Source organism: Balaenoptera musculus, chromosome X (assembly GCF_009873245.2).
Source record: "Balaenoptera musculus isolate JJ_BM4_2016_0621 chromosome X, mBalMus1.pri.v3, whole genome shotgun sequence".
Taxonomy (NCBI): Eukaryota; Metazoa; Chordata; class Mammalia; order Artiodactyla; family Balaenopteridae; genus Balaenoptera; species Balaenoptera musculus.
In genome coordinates this window covers 16,327,495-16,355,159 of record NC_045806.1, presented here as the reverse complement: position 1 = coordinate 16,355,159, position 27,665 = coordinate 16,327,495, and the positions used below count along the sequence as shown (strand labels likewise).

The 27,665-nt window shown below is 48.5% G+C and overlaps 1 protein-coding gene across 1 annotated transcript in view; it reads left to right on the top strand.

Moving 5' to 3' along the window:
• The first annotated feature begins 3,222 nt into the window (after positions 1-3,222).
• The window catches only part of SH3KBP1 (SH3 domain containing kinase binding protein 1), a 340,352-nt gene continuing 315,909 nt past the window's right edge, over positions 3,223-27,665 (top strand). The window contains exon 1 of the mRNA XM_036840453.1: positions 3,223-3,571. Coding sequence (XP_036696348.1) covers positions 3,568-3,571 — 4 coding nt within the window. The 5' untranslated portion in view covers positions 3,223-3,567. The remainder of the gene's footprint in view (positions 3,572-27,665) is intronic.

The window sequence follows — 27,665 nt, the reverse complement described above, 5'->3', positions numbered from 1 at the left end:
TGACTGCTTGCTTAACATGCTGTCTGCAGGGTTTCTCCTTAAACCTGCGCCCACCCATTTGAGAATCTGAGGGGCGTCATGTCCACATTAAACATTACTGTGGTGTTCTCAATGGTGATTTTCTCTTTCCCTCATTTCTTTCCATTTATTAATTGGAATTCCTCAGTAAGGAAGACTTGGCCCCTCTCCCTGACGTATTTACTTATTTAGTCAGTTATTTATTTATATCCATAGGGACAGGACTTTTATTCTTTGGGTTATAATCCAATAAAATCGTTATTTATTTTGTTCCTTGGGTTGTTCCAGCTTTGGCCTTTGGGAGCTCTTTTGATGCCCTTTTGACTTACCCCGTCATTTTTATTGATCACTTTCTATTTTCTGGCACCATGAGGTTTCTACATTTCTCCATAAAGCTCGTCAGAAGCACCAGATAATGACTGTCTTTTGTAAAGCACTCTGCATGTAATTTATATTAATGTAAAGATGATATTAAAGGTTATCAAAGCAAATTATCATTCATCACATGCAAATTACAGATGTCAAGTCCAAGAGCGAGAGCGTGACAGGCCATGAGCGCTACACAGGCAGAGGCTCAATGCCTTCCACTGCACCCAAAATGTTATCCCCACTGAGTGACACAGTGGGGCCTTTTCATGTGACGGCATTTTTAAGTGTGACAGTTCAGCTACTCTCCATTCCCCCAAATGCCTCATCTACTCTGGTAGAAATGGGAGTTCAGTGGGACAAAGATGTATTAAATACGTATTAAATACGATTGTATTTCTCTAGTCATATTCATGAGATGAATTCACATAATTTGAAATAGTGCACTAACTATTCTGTTAAAAAATACTTTCGTAAGAGGGAGGCAGGATGAGGAATTATACATCTACTCTTGTCAGCAGCTGGATTTGAATCTTGATTTTAACTTTCCTGTGCTAGTCAGCAAAAGTTTCTCAAAGGAGAAATGAAAGGACAATAGGAATAATTCAGAAGAACCAAACAATAAGTGGGGGGTGGTGGAGGGGAAGGAATGTCCATCTTTATAATTTAGAGCAATTTAAAATGAAAAAAGTCTATAGTGTTATGGATAGAACTGATACAACTTAGTTTACTTAAGGCATTAAAATGAGAGCACAGCTCTGGAATTTTCAAAAATATTGTCGCTGTCAGTTTTTCTTCTGTGATAAAATGACAAATTTGTCCATGTAGGAAGCATACCCAGATCAAGGAGTAGGGACACAGGACTCTGGGTCAAGAAGGAAAACATATGTTCTGAAATAGACCAGAGCCAAAACAAGACACAAAAGTTCAGGTCATCTCTTTGCCCGTGTGAAGCTGGGAGAACAAGTAAAGAAGATTGTCTTCTCCAAGTAGGACAGAGGTGAATTAGATTAAGACAGGACATAAGACACGCTGCTGATGTTTTGTTGTTGTTGTTTTGTTTTTTTGCCCTACAGAGTTCAGCCACCAGTTTGCTGTTTTAGGGTGGGGTTCAAGGAATAAAAGTCCCAGTAACAGTGGGCCTTAGTCAGGCTCTATGAGTTTCAGTGTTTGTCAGCTCTGAGATCATATATCACGAGGTCTCATCGCCCTGATATGCAAGGCATGTAATGAGTGAGGTGCCATGGTGCCTGGAGCAAGTCTAGCTGAGTATTCATCTGTGCCTTCAACGCTTCAGATTCTTAATTTCCATGTTCTTTAATCCCTTCCATAGGAGTCTGTCAGTGATGTCACTACCACCTTCTCAGGAGCTGTGTTGGATGGGTCTTCTGCCCCTTGATTAGTCTCTTGTTTAGATTGCTCTGACACACACACAAAGTATTTAGAAAGATGATGCTACTGATCTCTTGTTGGTAAGACCCTGACTTTGAGGTTTTTTTTTTTAAGCTAATGAAACACTTATAAGGACATCTTTCTGCAGAAATCCCAGGATGTAACCAATTTACAAGAGTTGCCCCAACATTATAGGTGAGGCATGGAGACAGCGTATATTGGGTAAGGGGTCAGCTTTTATTTGTCACTTGTGGATCCACTAACCTTCAGCCTCCTCCATTTTTCAGGGGCTAATAATTTAATTTCTTTAAAAAATTTAATTTCTTTATTGTCTTTATTTTCTCTCTTCCTGAATGTCTCCCATCTATTTCACTATCTCTTCCTACCACCAGATGGTGGAAAGGGAAAAGGAAATAACGAGACGGTAAATGAATGTGGTGGCTGTCAGAGTATGGTGAAAGGTGTGGTAGTGAATGGACCCCAAAAGGAGCTTGTGAGTTACCTGTGAATTACCACAAATTCCGTTTTCATTTTAGTGCCCACTCAAGGGTAGCCGGCCCAGGTCTGGGGGTCAGTATGGCACAATGATTCCTGTTTGGGAGGAACTGCCTCAGTGGATTCCTGGGAACATGAGAGCCTGGGAACATTGCTGAGCAATGAAACCCACCTGACCCAGGCATTGGCGTGCGGGGTTAGGGGTCCCTATGAGGGTCGGTGTGGGGCGATGCAGCCCACCGGCTTCGCTTCTCTTTCTGCAACTCCATCCCACCACCTCCTACAAGCCGAACTCGCACCTGGCCTGCCGTTCCCACGCTGCACTGAAGGGAAATAGCGTTTCTCTCCCTCCATGGGATGAACCCCCTCTCCTTCCCAACAGCCCCCTCTGTGAAGCCTTCTTCTGGGTTGCCTCGACACCCCGGGGTTACCTGTTATCACTCAGCAGGTGTTCGACCCCTCACCTTCCCATGGTCTCCCCTCCCCCAGCCTGTCCTCCACCTCACGTCGCACCCTCGGGGTCGGCTCCTTCCATCTCCTTTCCCACGTGCCACTACACTCGGACGCGCCCTCCCCCCCGACCCTCCCTCCCCTCCCTCCCCTCCCTCCCCTCCTCTGGTCTCGAGGAGTCTCGCGGCATTTCCCGGGGCGTTAGGCGAGCCGCCGAGGGTGGGGGGCGGCCTCGCGGAGCTGGGTCCCTCCCCACTGGGCGGCAAGGGGGGCGCCGGAGCGCAGCAGTCACAGGGACGCCCCGGGCGCCAGCCCCGCCCCCGAAGGCCCCGCCCCTCGAAGGCCCCGCCCCTCAGGCCCCGCCCCCGCCCCGGCGGCCGCGCGTCCCCGGCAGGCGGAGCCGCAGGAGCATCGCGGCGGCGGCGGCGGCGGCGGCGGCGGCGGCGGCGGCGACGGCGGCGACGACGAGGAGGAGGAGGGGAGAGCGGGCGGCGCGGCCGCGGCTGCCGGGCGCTGGGCTGGGCGGCGCTTTTTTTTTTTTCGCAATTTCCACTAGCGGGGAGCAGGAAACCCGGCGCAGCCGGGCGCAGCGGGCCGCGATGCAGCAGCAGCAGGAGTCGCCCCGGGCCAGCAGCGGCAGCAGCAGCAGAGGCAGCAGCGGGCGGCGCTGAGCCGCCGCGGCCGCCGCTACTGAGGAAGAAGCCGGCCCAGACGCCGCCGCGTCCCTATCCCCGCGCCCACATCCCGGCTTCCCGATTCCCGCGCCCGGGTCCCGGCGCCCCGACCCCCGCGTCCGCCTCCGCTAACTTTCACGCTGCCTCGGCGGCCCGGCCCGGCTCGACGCCAATGGGTGAGTGGGGGGCGCCCGGGTGCCCACCTCAGCCTGGGGGCGGCGCGCCTGTCCCGGGACCGCGGAGCCGAGGAGGGCGCCCCGGGAGCAGGGCCCCAGCGGGTGACACCGCGGTGGGCACCCTGCCTGCGTCGCGCACCCCCCATTCACTCCCACTCGCGCCCGCGTCCCTGCCGAGCCCGCGCGGCGCCGAGGGAACCCCGCGGGGGCCTGGGCGGAGGATCGCGGGGGCCGGCCCGGGGCGGCTGGGGCTGAGGGATGCGGGGGGTGTGGTTGGCTTTTCGGGTGGGCGGGGAGAGTTTTGGCCATTTTTTCGCCCCCGGCGCGCCTTTCTCTGCGTTGGGGACGCAGGTACCGGGAGCTGGTGGGCTCCGGCCCTGCGCAGGGCTTGCTGTGCCCACCTGGCCTCGCCGCAGGGGAAGCCGGAATCGCGGGGTCTCGGGGCGGCCGGGGGCCGGGTGCCTTTGCGGGGGGATGACGTGGTGGGGGGGCGGGAAACGCCCCAGTACCCGGCCTGGCGTGCGGTCCTCGGGTCTGGAGCGCCTGACCCGCCTCCCTTAGCATCCCTCTTCCTCCCGGCCCTGACCCCCTCTCTGCCAGCCTGCATTCCTCCAGCCTGGCAAGCTCGCCGCTCGGTGATGCTCAAAGGCCACTTCCCACATCCTCTAAGTCTGCAGGCTTGGGGAACTGGAAACGGTGATTTAGTCCTTGATTTATTGGTCGAAGATCAGTTCCAAGTAGGCAACTAACTGTTAGGCCCCCTGGGTCCCATCTGGTATAGACCCAGGAGTATTGGAGCCACGTTGCCCAGAGGACCTGGCACTTTATTGGGCAATGGACTTGAGATTGCCAGGGCTAATGTTTGGCTCACCCAGGTAATATTCTTGCTGGCAGCCAGTCTGTTTTCATGCCTCTGGCAGATTACTTTAGGGTGTTTCTAGGCCAAGCATAGGAGGACTGTAGATTATAATAAATCATAATGAAGTGAGACCTTTCTGTGTTCAGGTCATAGGATTTACGTAGGCGAGTCAGACAGTGATCAGCCAGCAGTCTTGGGAGGCTCGTGGAGACAGATGCACTGGAAGGGGGGAGGTCTAACCCTGTCAGCTGTTGACAGGCAAAGTTCAAATCCCATTTGTGGTCATTTGCCATAAATGGTTTTCCTTTTCCAAAGTGGTGACGATCTGACGGCTTCTCAACTTCAATGTCACTTTTTTCTCAGTGCCCTTTTCTGATCCCTGCACCACTCCCAGTCTAAATCAGTTCCTTTCTGTTACCCTTTCTCCTTAAAAAAAATTGGCAGTATTACATATTTATTTGAGTTTAACATTTCTGTCTCCTACTGTAAGCTCCATGACCATGGGGACATTGCTATGTTGCACTGTTTTGCTCAGCACTGTTTTCTTTGGTACATGGCACAGAGCAGACCCTAAATAAATATTTATTGAATCAATGAATGAATGAGTGAATGAATGAGGAGGTGGGAAACCCACCTACTCTGTGGAAGGCAAAACACTTAGCTTGGCACTCTTGTTTTGCTTTGGCACCTAATAAGATGATTTAGTTCATTAACAAAGTATATACTTTAAACATCACCCATTACTTTCACAACAGATTGGTTTCTCCTGAGGTAACCAAAAATGCTGTTTTGATCACCTTTCATTTTGGGTGGGTCACCTAAAGGGTTGCACAAAAAAAAAAAGATGTTAGATCCAAATGTCTTCTCCCATGGCTGGACTCTGTTTTCTGTATCTCAGTGGGGAGAGGACGGAGTTCTGTTTAAGAAGAAACAGACCTGTTTATCATTCAAGTCTGAACTGTTTTCATTATCAAGAACCTCCTAGGAAAATTAGAAAGTGCTTCTGCAGTTTATAGTCCTTTCAGGCTTAATCTTTTTTACTGTAACCATTACAAAGGGGGGGGGCACCAAAAGTGATTTTCATTTATTTCAGGTGTTAATACTTTGAGGCGCTAAGAGTAAAATGGATGCTGTCATTTAGTTCATTAAAATGTTTAGAGTGGGATTTGAGATGCTGGTAGTAGTTTGGGGGCTAAAGATCACGTGCTGTTTTCTTAAGCATCTTCAGGAGTGTATTTGTGATGAAGTACAGGTATTTAACAATTTATTCTGTATGTCTTCCAGTGGAGACGCCTAACGGTGCTGTTTCTGAAGCAGGTGTGTGTGTACACACAGGCACACCCCCCTTCCCCAGTCTCCCATATCTCTTTGGTTTTCAGAAGATTTGTCCAGTTTATCAGTTTGATATACTTCCATTCTTACCGGGTCTGATAAGGATTTTTCCCTTGATGGATAACACAGTAAAGCTGTATTACATAGTCTTTGATCTGAAAAACAACTGCAAAGCATCAAATCCCTAACACTGAAATGAAGCCAGTTAGCTGTGAAATGGCCTCTTAACAAAAGTCCAGTCAGAATGTGCCATCTGAGTTTGCGGGGAGATGCCTTCAGTGCCAGATGCAGGGAAAGGGTCTTGTAATTACAACTGCACAAATATTATTACCACTGAAATTTGTGAGTCGTGGAGGATCTGCAAGCCCAGCGAAGGATTTCCATTTAAAGAATTCCAGAGTAACAACAAAGTTTGGACTGTCGTTAGCACTGTATCGTATTGGTGGTGCTAGACTGCTTTATGCTAAATCAGCTAAAGCTAAAATGAGTATAACATGTTTGCCTCCACAAACAGGCTCCAGTTAGAAATGGAAGAAAAGACTCCACCTTTATCAATCATGACCTTTACTTTACCCCCTTCCATCCATCATGGCTGGGGCAAAGCCTTGCTACCCTCCTGGTTGCACAGACCTTGCTTGTTTCTTCTCGGACGGCTTCAGTTCTTTTTGTGTTACTGACATTCTCTGATTAACCTTCGTATTTGTAATTGTTGTTGTTGTTGTTGTTTTTAATATATTTATTTATTTATTTTTGGCTGTGTTGGGTCTTCATTGCTGCATGCGGGCTTTCTCTAGTTGCGGCGAGCGGGGCCTACTCTTCGTTGCAGTGCACGGGCTTCTCATTGTGGTGGCTTCTCTTGTTGCAGAGCATGGGCTCTAGGCACGTGGGCTTCAGTAGTTGTGGCACACGGGCTCAGTAGTTGTGGCTTGCGGGCTCTAGAGCGCAGGCTCAGTAGTTGTGGTGCATGGGCTTAGTTGCTCCGTGGCATGTGGGATCTTCCCGGACCAGGGCTTGAACCTGTGTCCCCTGCATTGGCAGGCGGATTCTTAACCACTGCACCACCAGGGAAGTCCCTGTAATTGTTTTAAAGTCGGTTGCACACAGTGGTCAGTATTCATCCGTTTATCCATCTATCCGTCCGATATTTATTGACCTCCTGCTTTGTGCCCAGTGTTGTGCTAGTGGCAGGCGCACAGCACGCACAGACCTGCCGGCTTGGGCTTCTCAGTCTAGTGGGAGAGGTAGGCTTGAGTGCAATACTTACAACGATGTGTAATTATAAGCCCAGCTAGGTCTCCTGAAAGGACATTAGAGAGGGGGGATCTGACTTAGGCTGCAGAGGGATAAGGACAGTGTCTTTGAGGAGACTGTGTTTGAGTTGAAATGTGCAAGTTGGCTAGGAGCCATCACTGCCCTCCATCTGCCCGCCCCCCTCAGGAGCACCTGCAGTGGAACAGCCGTGTACCATGGGGACCCGCGGGGCATCACAGCGAGAGGGGTCAGGAAGGACCACACGTAGCAGTGGGGCCTGTGTCTGGTGCTTTGGGGAGCATTTAAGGAAGCCAGGCGTCGCTCTGGATTGGATGCTGTCAGGAAGCAGGGGTGAGTCCTGATCAGGAGTCTTAAGTCATCTCACCCGAGAAGCGGGGAAGACCAGACAAAGGCTGGGATTGGTGAAGAAGCAGCAGTCTCTTCTATGAGCCAGGACCCAGGGACGTTGGGTGGGTGACTTTGGTGGTTTGGACAAGTTCCTGCTTTGTCCGTGTTCTGACATGATTACGGAGTGGTCTTGTCAAGTACGTGATGAGTGGGGGCAGCGAGTAGGAGGTGGTGGGGTGGGGAGAGTGGCTGTCTAGGTATATTCGGGGGTGGCTTCCTTAACATCGGCCAGCTCCAGTCTGGGGACTGTTGTTCAGCATTCAGAGAACGGACAACTCACACGCTCTACCCGGGATAGATCCAGAGGAACAGAACAAGCTGCTGAGAACCAAGAAGCAGCACGGCCCTTAATGGGAAAGATGCAGGGCAGCAAAGTACTGGAATCCTTTCAGTGTGAGAGAAGGAGGGTCTCTAATGCTGTGGTTCTCAGAATGTGGTCCCCTGGTCAGCTGCTTCAGCCTCCCCAGATCCTGTTAGAGATACCAGTTCTCTGGCCCCAGTTCTACCCACTGAGTGGGGAACTCTGAGGGTGGAGCCCAGAAATCTGTGTATTCATGAGCCCTCCAGAGGGTTCTGATGCATGGTCAAGGTCAAGTGTAGAACCTCATTGCCTTGCAGAGGAGAAAGCTGAGGTCCAGAGGGCGCGGGTACATGGGCACTCTGGTCGTAAAATAAGATGCCGTTATAAGTGACATAAGACCTCACAGAAGGAGAAAAATGTGCTCCTAGTTCAGAACAAACCTCTCCTGGAGTTACTAGAACAGTTCAGTGTTGATTCATCCTCGAATCCAGTCCAAGCCAGACCACCTCCAGCACCTGGGCATTAGTGACACTAGCTGGCCCATCTCGGTGTTAGTCACTTGGAGTATCACACAGGTCTTTCCCATCATCCCTTTTTTCCCCTCCATCATCTTTACAAGGGGCATTAAAAATATATTATTAGCATTATGAGGGTTTTTGATATTTGTTTGTGATTTTCTATACCTGGTTGCCTGTATTAGCTTCCAATTGCTGCTGTAACAAATTACCACAAACTTGGTGCCTAAAACACCACAGGTTTATTATCTTGAAGTTCTGGAGTTCAGAATCCAACAAGGTTTCATCAAGCTAAGATCTAGATGTTGGCAGGACTGCCTTCCTTCTGGAGGCCTAGGGGAGAACCCCTTTTCTGTTTTTTTCCAGTTTCTAGAGTCTGCCCACATTGCTTGGCTCATGGCTCCCTTCCACCTCCCAAGCCAGCAATGGGCCAGTCAAGTCTCTCTCAGTGTATCACTCTGATACTGATTTTTCTGCCTTTCTCTTCCACGTTTAAGGAGGGCATGAGCTGCATTTGTTTGGTCATTGTGTCCCTGTGCCTGGCTCATGGTAAGCCTAAAATTAAGATTGGTTGAGTTCATTATTATTCTTCACCTTCTAGCTAACTTCCCCCAGGTGTGTCCTAGACATCTCAAACGGAGCCTGCTGCAAACTGAGCTCAGCATTTCTCCTCCATAACACCCATCTTGACTCATTTATTCCCCATGTCCTTGAGGGTATTACCACCTTTCCTGTCATTTCCATCGGTATTCTGCTCATTGCCTTGCCTCTTCTTCCTTCCCCCTCCCCCTATCTCAGCCCCTTCCAAAGGACAGTCAAGTCCCAAATGTTTCTGGAATTGACACCATGCCTTTACTGTTCTGCAGGTACTTTCCATCCTGAATGCCTTAGCAAAGGTTTCATGAAGCTGAGCAGTCACCCTTGCCTTTTTCTGTTCCATGCTTGTTCAGGCCTCTGAGCCTCTCCCATGTCATTCTCTTGATGGGGAATGGATTTCACTGTCTTCTCTGCCTTGTAGTGTCCGTGTATTAGTTTCCTCTTCCTGCTTTAATAAATGACTACAAACCCAGTGGCTTAAAACAACATAAATTTATAATCTTACACTTCTGGGAGTCAGAGAATCTAAAGTGCGTTTTACTGGGATGATATCAAAGTGTTGGCAGGGATGTGTTTCCTTCTGGAGGCTCCAGGGGAGAAATCATTTCCTTGCCTTTTCCAGCTTCTAAAGGCAGCCTGCGTTCCTTGGCTTGTGGCCTCATCACTCTAACCTCTGCTTCTGTCCTCACATCTCCTTCTCTCTTACTCTGACAGTCCTGCCTTCATTTTATAAGGACTGTTGTATTATACTGGGCCCACCCGGGTAATCCAGGACACCCTCCCCATCTGAAGACCCTTAATCACATCTGCAAACTCCCTTTTGCCATGGAAGGTAGCATATTCACAGGTTCTGGGGACTAGTACGTGGACATTTTGCGGGGGAGTATTATTCAGCCTACCACACCCCTTATTCATCTTTTGAGGCCTGCTCCAAAGGTTTCTGTACAACACTTCGTCTTGTATTAAGTCTGTTCGTCTCTGACTGGGTGTCCCCAACTACATTGCCCTGGCTCCTTGCCTGGCATACGGTTAAGTGCCATATGTTAATGAATGAATGAATTAATGAATAACCCTTTCACCCAAGTACAGTTGCTATTTGAAATTCTCTGAGGCTGTTGGCTGCCAGGAGTGTGTGTGCACTTCTGCAAAATCCCCCAGGCAGAGCGTGATGACAGGGTCTGTTTGCTGACAGTTCACGGTGGCCTGCACTGCAGTGGATGAGAAGGGTAGTGCCACATGTGTCACATGGCTTCAACAAAGAGCTGCAAGTTTAAGATAGCAAATTCTCTCTGGCAGTGATTCTCAACCAGGGGCAATTCTGCTCCCCCCACTCCCAGGGGGACATTTGGCAGCGTCTGGAGGTGGCAGCTGGTGGGGAAAGGGCAGCCTACTGGCATCTGGTGGGCAGAGGCCAGGGACGCTGCTCCACATCCTGCAAGGCACAGGTAGCCCCGCCACGGTTATCCGGCCCCGAGTGCTGGGAAGCCTGCTTTGGGCGTTACACAGATGGTCAAAGCATCGTTTCCTTCCTTCATCCTCAGCTGCTCTGGAACATAAGGTTTTCCCCTGTGGCCACAGCCTTTGTTTTATGAATGAACCAAGAAGTCGCTGGAGAGCAGGACTCTTTGGTACTTCTTCACCATCACCGTTTTGTCCTTTGAGTAGAAAGTGTCTTAATACAGCTCTTGACCCCCTTCTGTCCATACCTGGGTCGTGAAGTTGTTGAACTTGCTTCTTCCATGTGTGGCTCCCCTGATGTTTTGCCTTCCTAGTGGGATGTGCTTATATGCTGGGTGACAGATGATGAGTCCTTTTGCCGCCCGCACACGGATCCCTGGAACCAAAATGCTGGTAGGGCCCTTGGCAGTCATGGCCCACACCATCAGATGATGGAACTGAGACTCAGAGAGGCAAAGTGACACGAGCCCCCAGCTGCGGAACCTAGCTCCGTTTCAATATGAGAGAACCAGCCACCTGTATAGGTGCTCAATAAATATCAGGCTCCTGCTTCCCCCCAGTGAGGCACTTTCTACAGCCTGTTTCCCTGGTAAGTTTTTTTAAACAGCTTTTTTGAGATATTACTCAGATATCATACAGTTCACCCATCTAAAGTGTGCAATTCAATGTTTTTTTATATATCACATTCATTTTTATTTTTAAAAATTTATCTATTTATTTATTTTTGGCTGCGTTGGGTCTTCGTTGCTGCACGCGGGCTTTTCTCTAGTTGTGGCGAGCGGGGGCTACTCTTCGTTGCGGTGTGTGGGCTGCTCATTGCGGTGGCTTCTCTTGTTGCAGAGCACGGGCTCTAGGCGGGCTTCAGTAGTTGCAGCACGCGGGCTCAGTAGTTGTGGCTTGCGGGCTCTAGAGCGCAGGCTAAGTAGTTGTGGTGCACGGGTTTAGTTGCTCTGCTGCATGTGGGATCTTCCCCACATTCATTTTTAAAATTATGGTAAAACATACATAACAGAATTTGCCATTCTAACCATTTTTAAGTGCACAGCTTAGTGGCATGACATACATTCACAGTGTTGTGCAACCAGCGCCACTATCTATTTCGAAAACTTTTTCATCACCCCTCCCTGTGAGTTTCTAACTGGAAGGTTAGGATCCGTGTCCCCTGGAGGGGTTCCTGGACCACTCAGCCATTTTGGGGAACACATGGTAGAAGCCCAAGGATCCCAGTTAAGATTCCAAAGGAATACAGGAAAAGAGAAAGTATGGTTTTGTTGTTTTTTAATGGTTTTTGCTGATGTTTCCTTTGCGGGGGTACTTCATTTTTGCTCCGTCCCTCCACGCAGCTCCCTTGGTTCCATCCCTTTCATCCTGCGGGGGAATTCTGATTTTCTTTCTACATCCTGAAGCACTTGTGAGTTAGTTGCTTGGGCAACTTCCTTGGCAGTTACTGGGCTCCATTAAGAATATTTCAAATGTGGGAGAAAAGACTGCGGTGCCAAACTGGTCTCTGGAATCCACACGTGGACGTGGAGACTTGATGGAGTGCCACGTTTCTTTGCTTCTGTTCCTTCAGCTGGCAAAGTTACACCGGCAACTGGTTGATGATGAGTGCTTGGTTTTCAACTTGATTGTTCTTTTATGGGTAAATATCTTACAGGCAGTCCTGTACATTAGGGGACACTTAAACAAAGCCAAATGGAGCTCGTGGACCTTACCTCACTGGTAAACTATGCTTACAGTTAGGCTCAGGAGGAAAAAACACTGATAACAACAACAACAACAAAATCCTGGGATATTTGTCCTTCCTGAATGGTGTTCAGTTGGCAAGAAAAGCCCAGTAAAGGCCTCAGCTTATTTCCTTGCAGTGGCCCGGGAAGTGGTGGGGCCACTGCAGGAGTCTGGTCTGTCCCCAGGCGCAGGGGACAGAGCAGCAAGATGAAGTGCTATTCAATTCATGCTGCTGGTTCTTCCTCAGTGTCTTGGATTAAATACTATAAATATTTTAGTGCTGATTAATTACTCATTTTGCATAACAAATCTAAGTCCTTAAGCACCCAAGTGCAGCACGTATAAACAGTTGAAAATACCAGCTCTTTAAACTTCAGCTTCCTACCAGTCAGTGTTCAAACATCAGCCCTTGTGTTTTTGCTGGATTTTTCTGGACTCTTCTAGACTTGGAAGACTTGGGGCCCAGTTCTAGGTCTGGTCCTCTGGGGCTGCACCAGTTTTATCCATTGCACACCCACCCCTGTGTGAAAAGTCTTTAATTAGTTTAGTGTCCTCTCTAATTATTCCAGCTAGTTCTCATTTTTGTGCCTGGGGCTAGAAGGAGGTGCTTGAACCTTGTTTTGGATGAGAGCTGGGAAAGTCTGCTCTGGCTTCGCTTTCCCCGCCCCACAGCCAGCTTCTCCGTGGATCCGCATCTTCTGTGCCAGACCCTTCTGGATGCTACCTTTGGCTACCTTCTGCTTGAGTAGTTTCCGTGCTCACTTGCGAAATTCACTGGTCCTGAATAACTTTGTAAACAGGCTTTGCCTTTCTCCTATTTTGATCATTAAAAACACAAAAAATTAAAAAAAAAAACCTCTTGACAACTTGAACAAAATGGGACAGTTTTCAGCATTTAACCAGTGATTTCTCAGTGGCCCTTTGTTCTCAATAAAGTATTAGATGGAGCACAGAGGTGCCAACCCAAATACGTCTGTCAATTAGCTCATCAGTGGTACCTAAGGCAGGTTGGACAACGTGTTTGTTAATTGACAGTGACCTTTTTTTTTTTTTGGCTTAATTGCTACCTTTGTCGGGAAAGAAATGAAATGAAAGTAATTAGCTTTGGGTGGGGGGCCGAGAGGGGAGAAGGCAGGTAGGTGTGTCACCAATTGAAGAAACAATTTGAAAGGGGCTGCAGTTTGCCCTGTTTCATGTTTGTTGGGCAGAGACACTGCAGCTGCTTGCCGGAGAAGTGTTTAAATTGTTTTTTAGAGTTAGTTTTTAGAATAGGTTATACATCCACATGACTCAACATTCACAAGGTGAACAGTGATTACTAAAAAGTCTCCTTCCCATCCCAGTCCTCCGGCTACCCAGTGACCCTCCCCATATACTGTTGATATTTCGTGAATTCTTCGAGGGAGACGTGGTACCTATACCAGCAGATAGGTATTTCTGTTATCCTCCCCACCCCCCACTTCTTGATTAATTGACGATGGGAGGACTTTCTAGCTGGTGATCTTTTCCCCTGGGGATGTGCATCGGAACCCTGTGCCTGGGTTCTCCCCATCCGACTTTGATGGGGAGACAGGTGGATTGTGGAAGCGTTCTCCAGGAAATTCTGCTGTGCACTCCTGATCTCAACTGAGCTGGGTTCTGAACTGGTAGAAACTTGATCCTGGATCTTACACGATCTCGACCTCACTTCTGAACTGAGTTAGGAGGTGTCTTCCCACTTTGATGTCGTGTGTGTAGTAAGGACTTTCTTCAAGTGAGGAAGCCAAGCAGAGCCTGCTAACCTGAAAAAAGGGGTTTATTCTGGGACCACAGGGGCCTCTCGTGCAGCCCAAAGGCCCCAAGGAGTCCCAGAACCAGGGATGGGCCAGCTGCCCGGTGGGCCCTTCTGCCATCTCTCCTCCCTGCCCCTGTCCCCTTTCTTTTTGCAGTCATTCACGGGGCACGTGCCACAGTTCCAACCTCGTGTTCAGAGTGACTTGATTCGATCCCAGTTCCAGATTCCCATTAGGGTGACTCCGAGCCCCATGGAGGGTGTCGCCCCCTGGAGACACACAAGTGGCTGCTATTCTCCCACATCTGTGAGGCGAGGGACTGCCCGCTTCCAGTCCTGTGTCAGTGTTTAAGGAGGGCCTCTTCGGTGCCAGGTGAATGCTAGGTGCTGGGACAGTCCTGACCAGAATGCAGCCCTGTCTCTCGGGGATGGGGATGTCTGGGGGCCGCTCCTGGGGCAGGTACTACACATGCGGATGCTTGAAAGCCATAAGCCAACATACCTGAAGGTGCCCTGTGCCCATTTTTCCTGGCTTTCTCTTGACAAAGGGGCGATCGGTGTGAGGTGTTGCTAGAGCCTTCAAGGATGATCCGGCCACCTTTGGAGTCCCCCTCACAGGGCTCCCTGGAGGGGTGGCTCCTGGCCTTGCCGGGCACGATATGCTTCCGAGTGAGTAACGGCTGTTTTTACCCTTTGAGACCCTGAGTTGTGTGACTGAACTTGGTTTCTCCTTTTGAGTTGGCAACACTTAAAAAAGTGTGGATGTGACTTTGGGGGCACTTAGAGGGGTCGATGAATTTGTGACAGGGGGCAGGGTGCATTTGTGACATTGTCTGGCTCTTTTAGGGAACCTGTGGGTTTTTAAATGGAGGAAAAGATGAAGACATTGTGAAAAACAGCCACCGCCTGGCCTGGTGAGTTAACTGCTGGAGCCGGGTGATGGCGGTGAAGGGGGCAGGGGACTGTGGCTGCTGTGTCCGCTGTCTGCTCTCTCCACCCTCCCGCCTTCTCTCTTCTCTTTTTCTCCTCTCTCCCCCTCACCCTCTCTCTGCCCCCTCCCCCACCCCTCCCCACACCTTCTCTGTACCCCCACTTTCCATCTCTCCCCAACTTCCTCTTCCCTCCAACCTTCTCTCTCCCCTCACTGTCCCCCCACCCATGCCTGACCCTCCCTCCTGCTCTTTCTCTCTCCACTTCCCTTTGGCCCCCCTTTTTTGCCCCTCCCCCCTTTCCTTCATTCTCTCTTTCTCATACCCTCCCCCACCTCCTCCCCACCCCTCCTCTCCCATCCCCGTGTCTGTCCCCCTTCTCCTCCAGGTCCCTCTGTCCACACCTTCTCCCCTCCTCACCCCCCTGCTTGCTCCTCCCCCTTCCTACTAAGTCCCTCCTCTTCCTCCTCTTTCTCCTCCCTCTCTTCCCACCCCTCCACCTCCCCATCCCCCTCTGTCCCCGAACTCCCCCTCTCTCCCCCCCTCTTTCTTTCCCTCAAACCCTCTCTCTTCTCTCCTCTCCCCCATCTCTCCCTCCCCCAGCTCTCTCCCTTGAACACCCCCCTTCCCTCTCTGTGGTCTCTTGCCCCCCTCTGCCAACACTCTCTCCCTCAAGCCCCTTTCTCTCCTGAAATCCCCCGTGTCTCACAGCCCTCCCATTTCTCCCTCTAAGCCCTGCCCACATGGTACTGCCCCTGCCTCAGCATCTTCAGCTGATAGCACCACCTCCTTTGCGCTGGTGGAGCTGGGTGAAGCTCGTGTATTCAGTGCAGTCTAAGGTCAAGATGGCCACATGAGGATGTGCGGGAAGGGCTTCTGCCCCCCCATCAGGGACCGGGTGACCAGCTCCCCGCCACTGAGGGCGGTTGTCTTAAAGGATAACCTCTTCTACCATGGTGTAGAGGGCTCCATCCCTGACCGAGGGGAGGGGCAGATTCTCGGATGGGTGTGTCTTATTCTAGTTCCAATATTCTCTAACCCTGAAAAAAAATTTTGTTATAAATATATAGTGATTCTATAATAGAGTTTAGAAAATAGGAAGCAGGAAAATTTATTATTATTATTTTTTGCTATATGCCTAGTTCTTCCCTTCCTGTTACCCTCTAGATTCAATAAAATCTTCTTTAAATAATGTCTTCTGGTCCCAGCCACACGGCAGAGTATTAGGGGGAGGTCATGGTGGTGGCCATGTTGATGCCTAAGAGCCCTAGCAAGTCAGAGGAGTCTGGAAGCAGGAGAATTTAAATCGAGCACTCATACAGTACCCCAATACAACCACTTTCATTTTATTTTGTTGTGTGTCTTTTTAGACTTTTTACTATATGCTTGAAGATAATATAATATATGGATAATATTAATATATGTAGTATATATAATTGTACATCCTGGGATTTTTTGTTTTTTGTTTTTTACTTCATAGTCATCTCCAAAGCTAGTGTTTGTAGTAGCTGAATATGTGAGTTCCTGAATCTTAACTTATGTAACCATTTCCCTGCCATTTGAGTATTTAGGTTGCTTCCATAATCTTGATATTATAAGTAAGGATGGCATGGACACTATTTTCCTTTTTATTCTTTAAGGAAATCAGGTTGTACACAGGGTGACATTCCACATCCATTCTTTGTTTCCATAGCCTCCAAATGACTGGAATGGCCCATGCTGATGATTATGATGGTAAATCCATGAGAGTCATTACATGTGCATTGGCAGGGTACTTGCCATTCCTGTGTTTGCTTTCAGTTTTAGTTCAAGAAACTCTGCTCATATGGCTTATCATCCCTTCTATGCTGTGTGTGTGTGTGTGTGTGTGTGTGTGTGTGTGTGACAGAGACAGGGAGAGAGGGGAGAGAGGGAGACGTCTCTGAAGGAGACTGCTGGTGGGGCTTTCCTATTCCACAACGCGTTCGTATTCTTCACGCCATTTTGAGATGATTAATCCTGGTTCAGTGCTCAGGCATGAGAATAGGGAATACACAGTGAAAGGTAAAACCCTCAAGGACTTGGTTCCTTCTCTTCTCTTTCTTTCCCCCTTCCCTCCCTCCCTCCTTCCACTTCACACCCTGACTGGCATTTTAAAGGGATTTTGTTTCCCAGAACCACAGGGAGAATTGTGTCCCAAAGGCCCTGTGTCCTCAATGGGACTTCACGTTTGGCTGGGATATGGGTCCAACTCCCATGCTGACGAGGGAAAGGTCGTGGCTGTAATAACCGTCCTGTGATTTCCTGGCTTAGCTTTGTGTCATTGTCATACACTCCCCTGAAAAAATTGGGCTTTTGGCTTCAAAGGGCATCAGATAAGGGTGGCTAGAACCCCAGGATCCAGGCTGGGAGAACCATCTCGAAGCCTGCCTTCTTGACGCATCAGTTTTGTTAATGCACAGCACTGTGTAAAGCATTCGTTCCTCAACCACCATGCGCATGTCAAACCTGCTCGTGTACCTGGCCAAAAAGGAGCTGAATATTTATGATGCCCTTTCAAGGCCAAGTGTCTCTGAAAGTTCTAAACTTTATAATAACACGTGTTAGGAAACCTTGGTAGCTAAAGGGTACCGTATCCTTTCTCCCTTTGTTTCAGTTTCAAATTATGAACATAACTGGCCTGCACTGGCAGGACAGACAGGACACTTGATTCAGTACTGCTGTACATTGGAATTCAGTTAGATCCTACAAGTCTTTATTGAGCGCCTGTTAGGTGTGAGATCTGATAACCAGAGGGACTCGGAGATATCTGAAGTTCCCCTCAATGACACATTTTCGGTAACTTTCATTTCCCTAATCGGGTGGGAGATTGTGATGGGATCATTTCACGAACCACACGATGAAATAAGCAGTTAAACCAAAGGGTGTTTGTTTGAACAAGTTTTGTTTCTCCCCAAAGAAGGAAAGATATCCATTTGAGGAACACACATCAAGTTAGAAGACAACTCTCTGAGATAACAGTTGCTAGTCAGTGTCTCTGAAACTCCCTCCTCACTGCAGGTCTAGAGAAGCCAAAGAGAACAGGCTTTCTCAAATGAGTAAGGCTGAAGTTCCCTTCACCAGGGAAGTATTTACCAAGAAGCCCTCTTTTGCCTTGAACTTTAAAAAATGTTTATTAGCTTTTATTTATTTATTAATTGCAGTAAAATATACATAACAGAAAATTTACCACTGAACTCTTTTTTTTTATTGTGGTAACATATATGGAACATAAAATTTACCATCTTAACCATTTTTAAGTGGACAGTTCAGTGGCATAAAGTACATTCACATTGTTGTACAGCCATCACCACCATCCATCCACAGAACTCTTTCCATCTGGCAAAGCAGAGACTCTGTATCCCTTAAACAGCAACTCCCCGTTTGCCTCTTCCCCCAGCCCTTGGCAACCAGCATTCTCCTTTCTGTCTCTATGAGCTTGACTACTCCAGGGACCTCATTTAAGTGGACTCATACAGTGTTTGTGCTTTTGTGTCTGGCTTTTTTCACCTAGTGTGGTGTCTTCAAGGTTCATTCATGTTGTAGCGTGTGTCAGAATTTCATTCTTTTTTAATTACCTTAAACTTTTCAATAATGATGCTTCATGAAAAATAGGTACTTAACTAGATACAGACTCCTTTTGCTTTTAGCTCATTTGGAAGTATAAACCTGTAACAGATTCACAAATTAAGGATAAATTAACCCAATAAAACTCAAATTAACACTAATAAGAGACACGATGACATGTTTCAGTGATGCCATTGTTGCTGACGAGGCGGCAAGGAACACATGCTGTGGTGCAGTCTCTTGAGTTCACTTGATTCTCTCGTCTCTTCTCTATTCGAACCAATGTGAAAATCCTTCCTTCACACAGTGCTCTCTGAGACCTTTTCACGGGGGTGCTGTGCATTAGAACCGGTTTTGAAAGCTGATCGGATATTTGATGCACACAGACCACATGTTGTGTGGACAGCGTGAAGCATCAGTATAAAATACGTACTCATGCACCCATCCCTCAACATGTGCTCTGGCTCCGTCCTCTCCTCCTGCCTTCTCTAGAGGAGACAAGCATCAGGAGCCTTTTAAAAAATCATCTTTCCCTTCTTTTTAAGAAATAGTTTGATCATTTCCATACGTATCTCCTAAAAACATATTGTCTGGTTTTGCTTGGTTTTAGTTTTATATAACCGGCATCCAAACTGCACAGAGACTTGTGACTTACTGTCTCTCGTTTTATACTTCATTTCTTTTCCCTGTCTGATCTTCCATTGTTTGAATGTGCCATTGTGTCTTTTTCCTTTCTCCTGGTGATGGACTTTTGCATTGCTTCCCATTTTTGCTACTATGAATGAACGTCCTATCACCATGCTGGTCAATGTCTCCAGGTGCCCGTGTGAAATACGTTTTTGAAAGGTGTATGACAAGGAGTGATTTTGCTGGGTTGCAAGTTGCTTTATTTCCAGAGTGGTTGTACCAGCATGTTTCCAACCACGGAGTGGACGAATAAACTAATGAATGAAGGAGAGAATGCTATATTCATTGAAGGAGAGAGGATGTGAGCTTTAGAAGAGAATACCTAATTGGTTTTCACAATGTGTGTTCCCAGAGTGTAAACATTTCTGCTGCTCCTATTCTGCCCAACATTTGGTGTCCTCTGCCTCTGTCATCATGTCTCCTTTTCTGGCTCTTCAGCCTCCCTCTTCCATCTTTTAAAGACCCTTGTGATTACACTGGGCTCACCCAGGTAATCCAGGATAATCTCCTCATCTCAAGAGCCTCAACTTAATCGCATCTGCATAGTCCCTTTTGCCAGGTTAGGTCACATACTCACAGGTTCTGGGAATTAAAATGTGGGCATATTGGGGGGGGAGGCATTATTACGTCTACCATGGAGGGAGGGAAGCGTTCCATTTCTAAAAGGAGGAAGGCGATACTGGGAGATAATGATTAGTCTCTGCTGTATTATATGACTGCGTTTTTGCCCATCTCATGCCTGTGGATAGATTTTAAAAGTATTAAATTGTCAGAGCTGGCGAACTTGCTGAAGATGGGACTTTGTTTTCTCATACTTTGTGGTTCTTGGGGTTCACATGTCTAAATAATCACAAAAGCAAACTATTTTTTTTTTTAAATTTATTTATTTATTTATTTACGGCTATGTTGGGTCTTCATTGCGGTGCGCGGGCTTCTCATTGCGGTGGCTTCTCTTGTTGTGGAGCACGGGCTCTAGGTGTGTGGGTTTCAGTAGTTGCGGCATGTGGGCTCAGTAGTTGTGGCTCATGGGCTCTAGAGCGCAGGCTCAGTAGTTGTGGCGAACGGGCTTGGTTGCTCTGCGACATGTGGGATCTTCCTGGATCTCAAACCCGTGTCCCGTGCATTGGCAGGTGGATTCTTAACCACTGTGCCACCAGGGAAGTCCGACGCAAACTATTTTTGAGGCCTACATCCTTTGTCACGAGTGAGTGTCCTCTGTGCATCTTCCGTTGGCCGCATTCCTTTCCTGAAGCCCATTTCCAAGTGCTGTTCTGCTTGTAGTTTCCTAGGAGAAGCTAACAGAGCCACTAGCATCACTAGGATTAAATAAATGGTGAATGTATTTATTGGCACAGAGTAGGGGCTCAAATGAGTTACAAATATATAACAACAAAAGGCCACACTGGCACACTGCCAGAACCCCCTCATGTATAAAGACCCCCTCATCATACATTTTATGCACACAGTAGGTGCACTGATCAAATACCTTCCCGGTACCTTTTGACCCTCCATCTTGTGTGTACATCTGCTTTCTGTGTGTGTGTGTGTGTGTGTGTGTGTGTGTGTGTGTGTGAGAGAGAGAGAGAGAGAGATACAGAGAGAAGCAGACAGAGACAAAAACATACACACACATACACTCACAGATTTTTTTGGCATGTGCTATGAACTGAATGTTGAATGTTTTTGTTCCTATAAAATTCATATGTTGAAACCCTAAATCCCAAATGTGATGGTATTTGGAGGCAGGGCTTTTGGAAGGTTATTAGGTCATGGGGGTGGAACCCTCATAATGGGATTAGTGCCCTTGTAAGAAGAGACAGGAGAGAGCTTGCTTCCTCTCTCCCTCTTCCTCCCCCGCCCACCTCTCTCCCACCCTTCCTTCCCCCCACTCATCCCACCATATGAGGGAACCAGGAAGAGGGTTCTCACCAGAACCTGACATGCTGGCACCCTGATCTTGAAGCGTAACCCTCTAGAACTGTAAGGAATACATGTTTGTTTAAGTCACCTAGTCTATGGTATTCTTGTTCTAGCACCCCAAACTGACTAAGACAGCAAGGAGAGAAGGGGGAACCAGGAGAACTATGGTGGGATCTATTTGCCAGTCCCTGAATTTATCTCTCTGGTGGAAGACTGCGAGTTTTTATATCACTGTTAAGAGATACACAGAAGTTTCGGAAAATAACCCAGTTTGAATCATCTGAAATGATTAAAGTCTTCTTCTGTCAGAATGTAGAAATAACATAAAAACAAATCAATACTTACCTCTCCAATGAATTCAGAGCATCTTAAAATGGTGTGCTGGACTCAGTTGTGTGGACTGAGAGTGGGGGCTGAGAACACTGGGCTTATGAGTAACAAGGTTGTGGGAAGGGTCTTTGCTGTGGGGGATGTCCCAGAAATTCAGTGTAGAAAATAATCTTAGGATCATTAGGGACTGTGAGAGCCACACCAGCTGTCTCAAAGTGGCCCGAGGTGTTTTACAGATCTGGAACCACTCATGTTTGAGAATCAGATTGAGATTTCACATAACATTTTATTTATTTATTTATTTTTGGCTGCATTGGGTCTTCGGTGCTGCGCGCGGGCTTTCTGTAGTTGCGGCGAGCGGGGTCTACTCTTCATTGTGGTGCGTGGGCTTCTCATTGCAGTGGCTTCTCGTTGCGGAACACGGGCTCTAGGCTCGCGGGCTTCAGTAGTTGTGGTGCGTAGGCTTCAGTAGTTGTGGCTTGCAGGCTCTAGAGCGCAGGCTCAGTAGTTGTGGTGCATGGGCTTAGCTGCTCCGCGGCATGTGGGATCTTCCTGGATCAGGGCTCGATCCCGTGTCCCCTGCATTGGCAGGCAGATTCTTAACCACTGCGCCACCAGGGAAGTCCTCACATAACATTTTAGATCCCTGGCTACTCTGAAATGCTGGGTCTTGTGGAAAGCTTGGGTTGCTATTCCTGCTTGGCTGCAGTGGTGGCAGCTCTGTTCACATGGCGAGCATGTGGGTTCAGTTTGCCATGTTCCCTACCATGCCCTTTTGCCTCCCAGACGTGAGCCAGGACTGACAGCCAGTTGGTAGAGATAATCAGGCTCGTGCCGTTGTTTCCAGATCTCCTTACCCTCTTGGGTGCCCTCAGGAGACCATTGAGTGGGCCTTCAAACACCCCTGACCTCAAGAGTTTGAATTCTTTCGTGAAATTACAACCAGATTGTCTCTACTTGGTGGGGCTGAATCATTCTTACAGAGGGAGTTGCTGAAAATTTGCAGGTCACCAGGACTGTGTGAGCCTTTAGGTGGAACTGCTCTTTAATGATGGACCCCAGGTCACTCTCCTTTGAATGTCCCATCACACCCAGCAGTGTTGATATGTTGGTTTTCATCTGATACCCTTGGGCCTACCATGTGTGTGCCTGGCCCATGAGTAAGAAATACCAGTAGTTGCCAATATCCCAGGCTCTCCCCACTCACCTGAGATTTAATTTGAGCACGAAACACCACCAGTGTCTGCTGCAGTTTCTTTAGACCATTGTTGACATTGGCTGCTGACCCGTGTGTGTTGGCTCTTGGCTGAATGTGCCTTGGGAGCCGCTGTTTTAAAATAGATTGTCCTGTCAAGAGCACCCAGGTGGTGGACCTTCCATGGTAGGAAAAGATATTTAAAGGCACAGCATGACTGGAGAGTTCTGAATCAATCCATTTAGGGTGGGATATAGAGAAGTAAAACCAGGGCCAGTTTGGGGAGTGCTGTGGGAAAGCAAGTTCCCACGCTTGTTGAGGAGGTGGGGGGCAGGTTGGGGTGCGGGGGGAGGGGCGGAGGGTGGAGCAGGGCCTCATCTGATTTCTGTGTTAGCTCAGCCCCCCTCAGCTGGCAGCTTGTTTTAGGAATCTTCTTTGTTTTTTTTTTCTGCCATCGATTGCTTCCTTCTGATAACGGGGGCTGGGGGTGGGGTGTGTGTGCTAAGTCGATAATTTGCCAAATTTCTGTGCTCCAATTTTGGTATGTAAGGTAGGGGAAACTTTCTGTGGTGATGACTTCAAAGTCTTCAAGTCTCATGGCCCCATGAGACTTAGTCTGCTGGCTCCAACAGCGCCATCCTGGGTGCCTTCCCATCACTTCCCTGCCCTCCTTGGGCTCTGCTAGGTCTTTGTCTTGTCCCTTCTGTCCATGTTATCCCAGGCCCCGTCCTGGGAAATCTTGGCTCTCAGCCTGGAGCTGACAAGTTCTTGCTTAGGAGGTGGAAGGGAAGAGCACGCTGGGCTGGCATAATTCATGCACGCTGCAGTCATAAGTTCACTTCCCAGAGTTTGTAGTTATGAACGGGAAGAAACCGCCAATTGGGGATGAGTAATTTATTTTTGAGGAGAGATCATGAGACATCTTATTTATCTTCGCTTTACTTGGTCTGCTGGAAAACACAAGGAAATCCGATTTGTTGTAGCCAGACATCATCCCCCTTCCCTTTCCTCCCTCCCTCCCCACCCGTAACTGGGATGTGAATGCTTCCGGGTGTGCAGGAGAAGGGTCACCGCTTGAGGAGAGGGCACAGGGCACGTGCTGGCTCAGGAAGCCCCACCAGGGACCACAAGGACCCCAGAAATCATGCTCCGTAGACTGTAGTTCCTTTGGCGCTAAGGTAAAGACCATGGCCATCTCCTCCACGCTGGCACCCCTGCACCTGGCCTGGTGTCTCAGCCAGAATGAGCAGCAAAAGAAAAAATATTTGTTGAATGAGTATAAACAATGGATGATGTATGACTCTCAAGCCAGAGTCTCGTTTCCCCAAACTGGGCCAGAAATTGATCTTTAATGGTATCGCTTATTCACATCTCCTGCACACATTGCACGTCGGTAGGAGCCATGGAGAGAGTCAACGCCTCTCAGAGTCTTCCCTGCCATTCGCCCGTCGTTTTGTAAGGTGTATTCACATGTTTGAAAGCATATCTCTTTTGAAAGACCTCAAGAAATGGATCAAAATGATCCGTGACGCGGTCTCCGTAGAATTTTGCCAGCACAGCAGCACTTGTGCCCAGACCCCTTCGACTGCACACACAGGAATCTTCCTGTGGCTCTTGATCAGCCATTAGCGACATTTGTGTCGCACTGAACTTGTCAAGAGAAGACCAGTGGTGGCTCCTGGTGTGGGGCGCGCTCTGTCATTAGGGCAGCTGGCAGGCTGGCTTGCTTTACTGCTCCTCCAAGGTTCCTTGCCCCGGGTCCACCACAGAAGAAATCTTCTCCTTGATCTTTCTCAGTTGTGGTCCACATTCAGGCTTGCCACACTTCCGCCCGGGGGGGCATGATGAAGCGCGTGCCTGTGCCCTGGGCTGTGCAGAGTAGAGCTGCGATAAGGGAGCCTGCGGGCTCGTTTCTGCAGGGCTCTCATCCTGCATTTTAGGGAAGTGTCGCCGGTCCCCTGTGCGCCCTGAGCCACGGGATGTTTTTCTTCGCTTTTCCTCTTGCTGGACTTTTTCGTTAGCCTGACCCCAGTCCCTGGCGTTTTGCTTCAGGATGCTTTTCTTCCTCTCTCTGGAGTAATTGCTTAGAAAATGCCCTCCTGTCAAAAACATAAAGTCTCCAATATCATAATTTGGTAGTGGAAACGCCTGTCATTTGGCTTAATAGTTTAACCGTGGTTAATGGGGACGAGATGGCAGCGTGGTGGCCAGTCCCTGTGGAAACCAATGGGGTTGAGCATGTGAACACTCATTGGGGGCCCAGCCCACTTTTGGCAGGCACTTTAATCTTTTAATGCTTTCATGCTTTGGAGAATTATAGGAGCCATATGCTGCTGCCCAGGTAACTGAGACTTGCTAAAAACAGAGCTTAAATGGCCTCACTATTCTGGCACTGGAAAGCATGGCTTTTTATTTTTAGGCCAGCCTTTGTTAGCCCTAATTATTTTCAAGCCTGGGGAAGAAGAATCACCGAGCAAGACCATAGTCAGTTGGATGCTGTTAGAGTTTGAACCTTCATTCCCAGCCGGTTGGAAAGAGGATCCAAATCTATGGAAAGATAGAGGCTGACCGCCATGTGGCTCCCCTTCTTTACCCCCATCCTCTATTTGGGAGAATTCCGCTTGCGTTTAGGGTACTTGCTGCAGAAAAAATAGGTCGAAAAGAGTGAAATCTGGCTCAGTTTATAGCACTGGTCAAACCAAAAACCGGAACAGATTGGAATGCACCAGTTTCGAGGCCATCGGAGAACCACAGTGAGACTCACACCCACACACTGTGGGGTTGGGGTGGTCTGAAATGGAAATTGTCATCACTATACTTAGTTGCGAATTGATGAATTCAAAGATAGGTAAGAATAGGCTTAACTTCCATTGCTCATTTCATAAGTAATAATCTCATTTTACTATCCCCATTCTTGCCCACCTTCAGTTACAGAAATAACTCTGAGTGGGTTTTCTTTTTAAAGATCTGTGTCAAGCAGATACCTCATAAAAATGGCACAGGCGAACTGTTCTATTTAGAATTGCCCTGTGACACGAAACCACGTGTGCTTGCCATCCCCGGGCACTGGTTTCTTTGGAGGGAAGGCCTAAGAGAATGGAGGCCAATGGCAGCCAGTGGCATGGAGCCAGACCTTCAAGAGAGGCAACTAGAAGTGCTATGGACTTTGCGTAGACAGGTTTACTTAGGTAAGAATCACATATTCATTAGGCCTGAAACAAGCTACTATTATGACATTTGATAACCAGTTGTATTCATTTCCTATTGCTGCCATAATAAATTTCCACAAAATTACTGGCTTAAAACAACCCAAATTTATCGTCTTACTGTTCGGTAGGTCAGAAGTCTGATGTGGCTCTCACTGGACTAAAATCAGTGTGTTTCCAGTTCTTTTCTGGGAACTCTAGGGAAAATTCCATTCCCTTGCCTTTTCCAGCATCTAGAGACTGCTCATCTTCCTTGGCTCATGGCCCCCTTCCTCCATCTTCAAAGCCTGCAACAGTGGGTCCTGTCCCTCTCACATTGCATCACTCTCACCCTTTCTTTGCCCCCAACTTAGATTTCTAAGGAGCCTCAGGATTACATTAGGTCTACCTGGTTAATCTGGGCTAATGACTCTATTTTAAGGTCAGCTGATTAGCAACCTTAATTCCATCAGCAACTTTAATGTCCCTTTGCCATGTATTCACAGGTTCTGGGGGTAACGATGTGAGCATCTGGGGGAGGGTGGGCACTGCTCTGCCGACCACACTGGGGACATTGTTTTTCTTGATCTCCACGTCAGGTAGGGCCAAAGGGGCAGTTGTTTAGGTGGCAGTGTGCGTGGGAGACAGCTTCCATCTTTGCAGAGTTTGAAGAAGTTGAGAAGGAGGCTTCCCTCAGCCTGGCAGGCTGTGAAGTTTGTCAGATACCTTGTTTCTTTGTAGGCCCCTCCTGGAGTTTTGATGATCCCAGCTGGGTCTGTCACCGAGGGCTACCCTCCCAGGGCTGCTGGGGTCTGGGGTGGCGTTGAAGGAGAGCGGGGAGTCGGGATGGCTGGGAACAGCTGGGCTGAGCGGCAAGAGAGGAATGAGGAAGCAGGGGGACGGGGACAGGAAATGACAGATGAATTTGCCCCTTGGGAGGAAGAAAATAGAAGATGGGGTTGATTACATCTGGCCCCAAAGAAAACAAAAGCTTGGGCTTTTTTGTCGTGTGCTTTGTGATTTATTTCACTGTTGAGTCAACTTGGAGACCTGGGTCACGTTTTGGGCATCCAGTACACTCCAGCCCCGACAAGCCCGAGGGGTTCGGTGCGGACACTTGGTGGCCCAGGGGAGGCTTGTCACTGCCCAAACGGCGCTCTCTGGAGGGAGCAGCAGCCCAGCTCGAGACCCCGTCCCAGGAGGGCTCTGCTTTGGAGAGTGTAGACCTGGCCTGGCACATGCTCACAGAACGGCAAATGTGTTCTCAGGAATCCTAAGAAATGATCTGTTTTGAACTGACCTAAACTGGTTTGACGTTTGAAGAATTGTCAGATTATTTTGGGAAACAGTTGATGGGAGCCTTGTGCGTTCTTTCCCACAGTCCCACGACTGGGAGATATGTGACAGGGAGAGCAAGTCTCAGACCAGTTTGGGCTACTCACGCATCCACTTGTTAGCAGGCAGGCACGGGGAGAGCCCTCCTTCTGTTCCTTAGGCTCGAGCTCTCTGGCCAAGCGAGAGACAGTCAAGGCAGATGTGATGGTGCTCCAGTGGGAGGATTCCGCCAGCCCCCTGGGAGGGGACAGGGCCCTCCTTTCATGGCCAACCATGTGCCCTGACGGAGTCCTGGCCCCCTCCCCGCTGAAGTGGGTGGACTGCTGGTCTTCTTAGATTCTTCTATGTGGTTCTTGCTAAGATGGAGATGCCAGCACAATGTTTTACTCCATCCAGAGAACAGGGAGATAATTGCTCGGTTCCATTATGCTAATTGACCAGCTCCCATGCAGATGGACTCTGCTTAATCTTTCAAATGCTGCCCACCCATCCCCCCATCCTTGGAGTGTTCTTTTCTGATTTGGGTTCTTCACATAGGAACTGACCACCTTCAGGGTAAGGATTAATGACTGTACATCTGTATGTTACACTATCTATTTCTTTTAAAGGATGGATTGATTTAAAAAATTGTTTTTTACTTTTAATTTCCCTTTAGACTTAAGGAAAAGATACAAAAATAGTATAGAGAGTTTCCATAGATCCCTCACT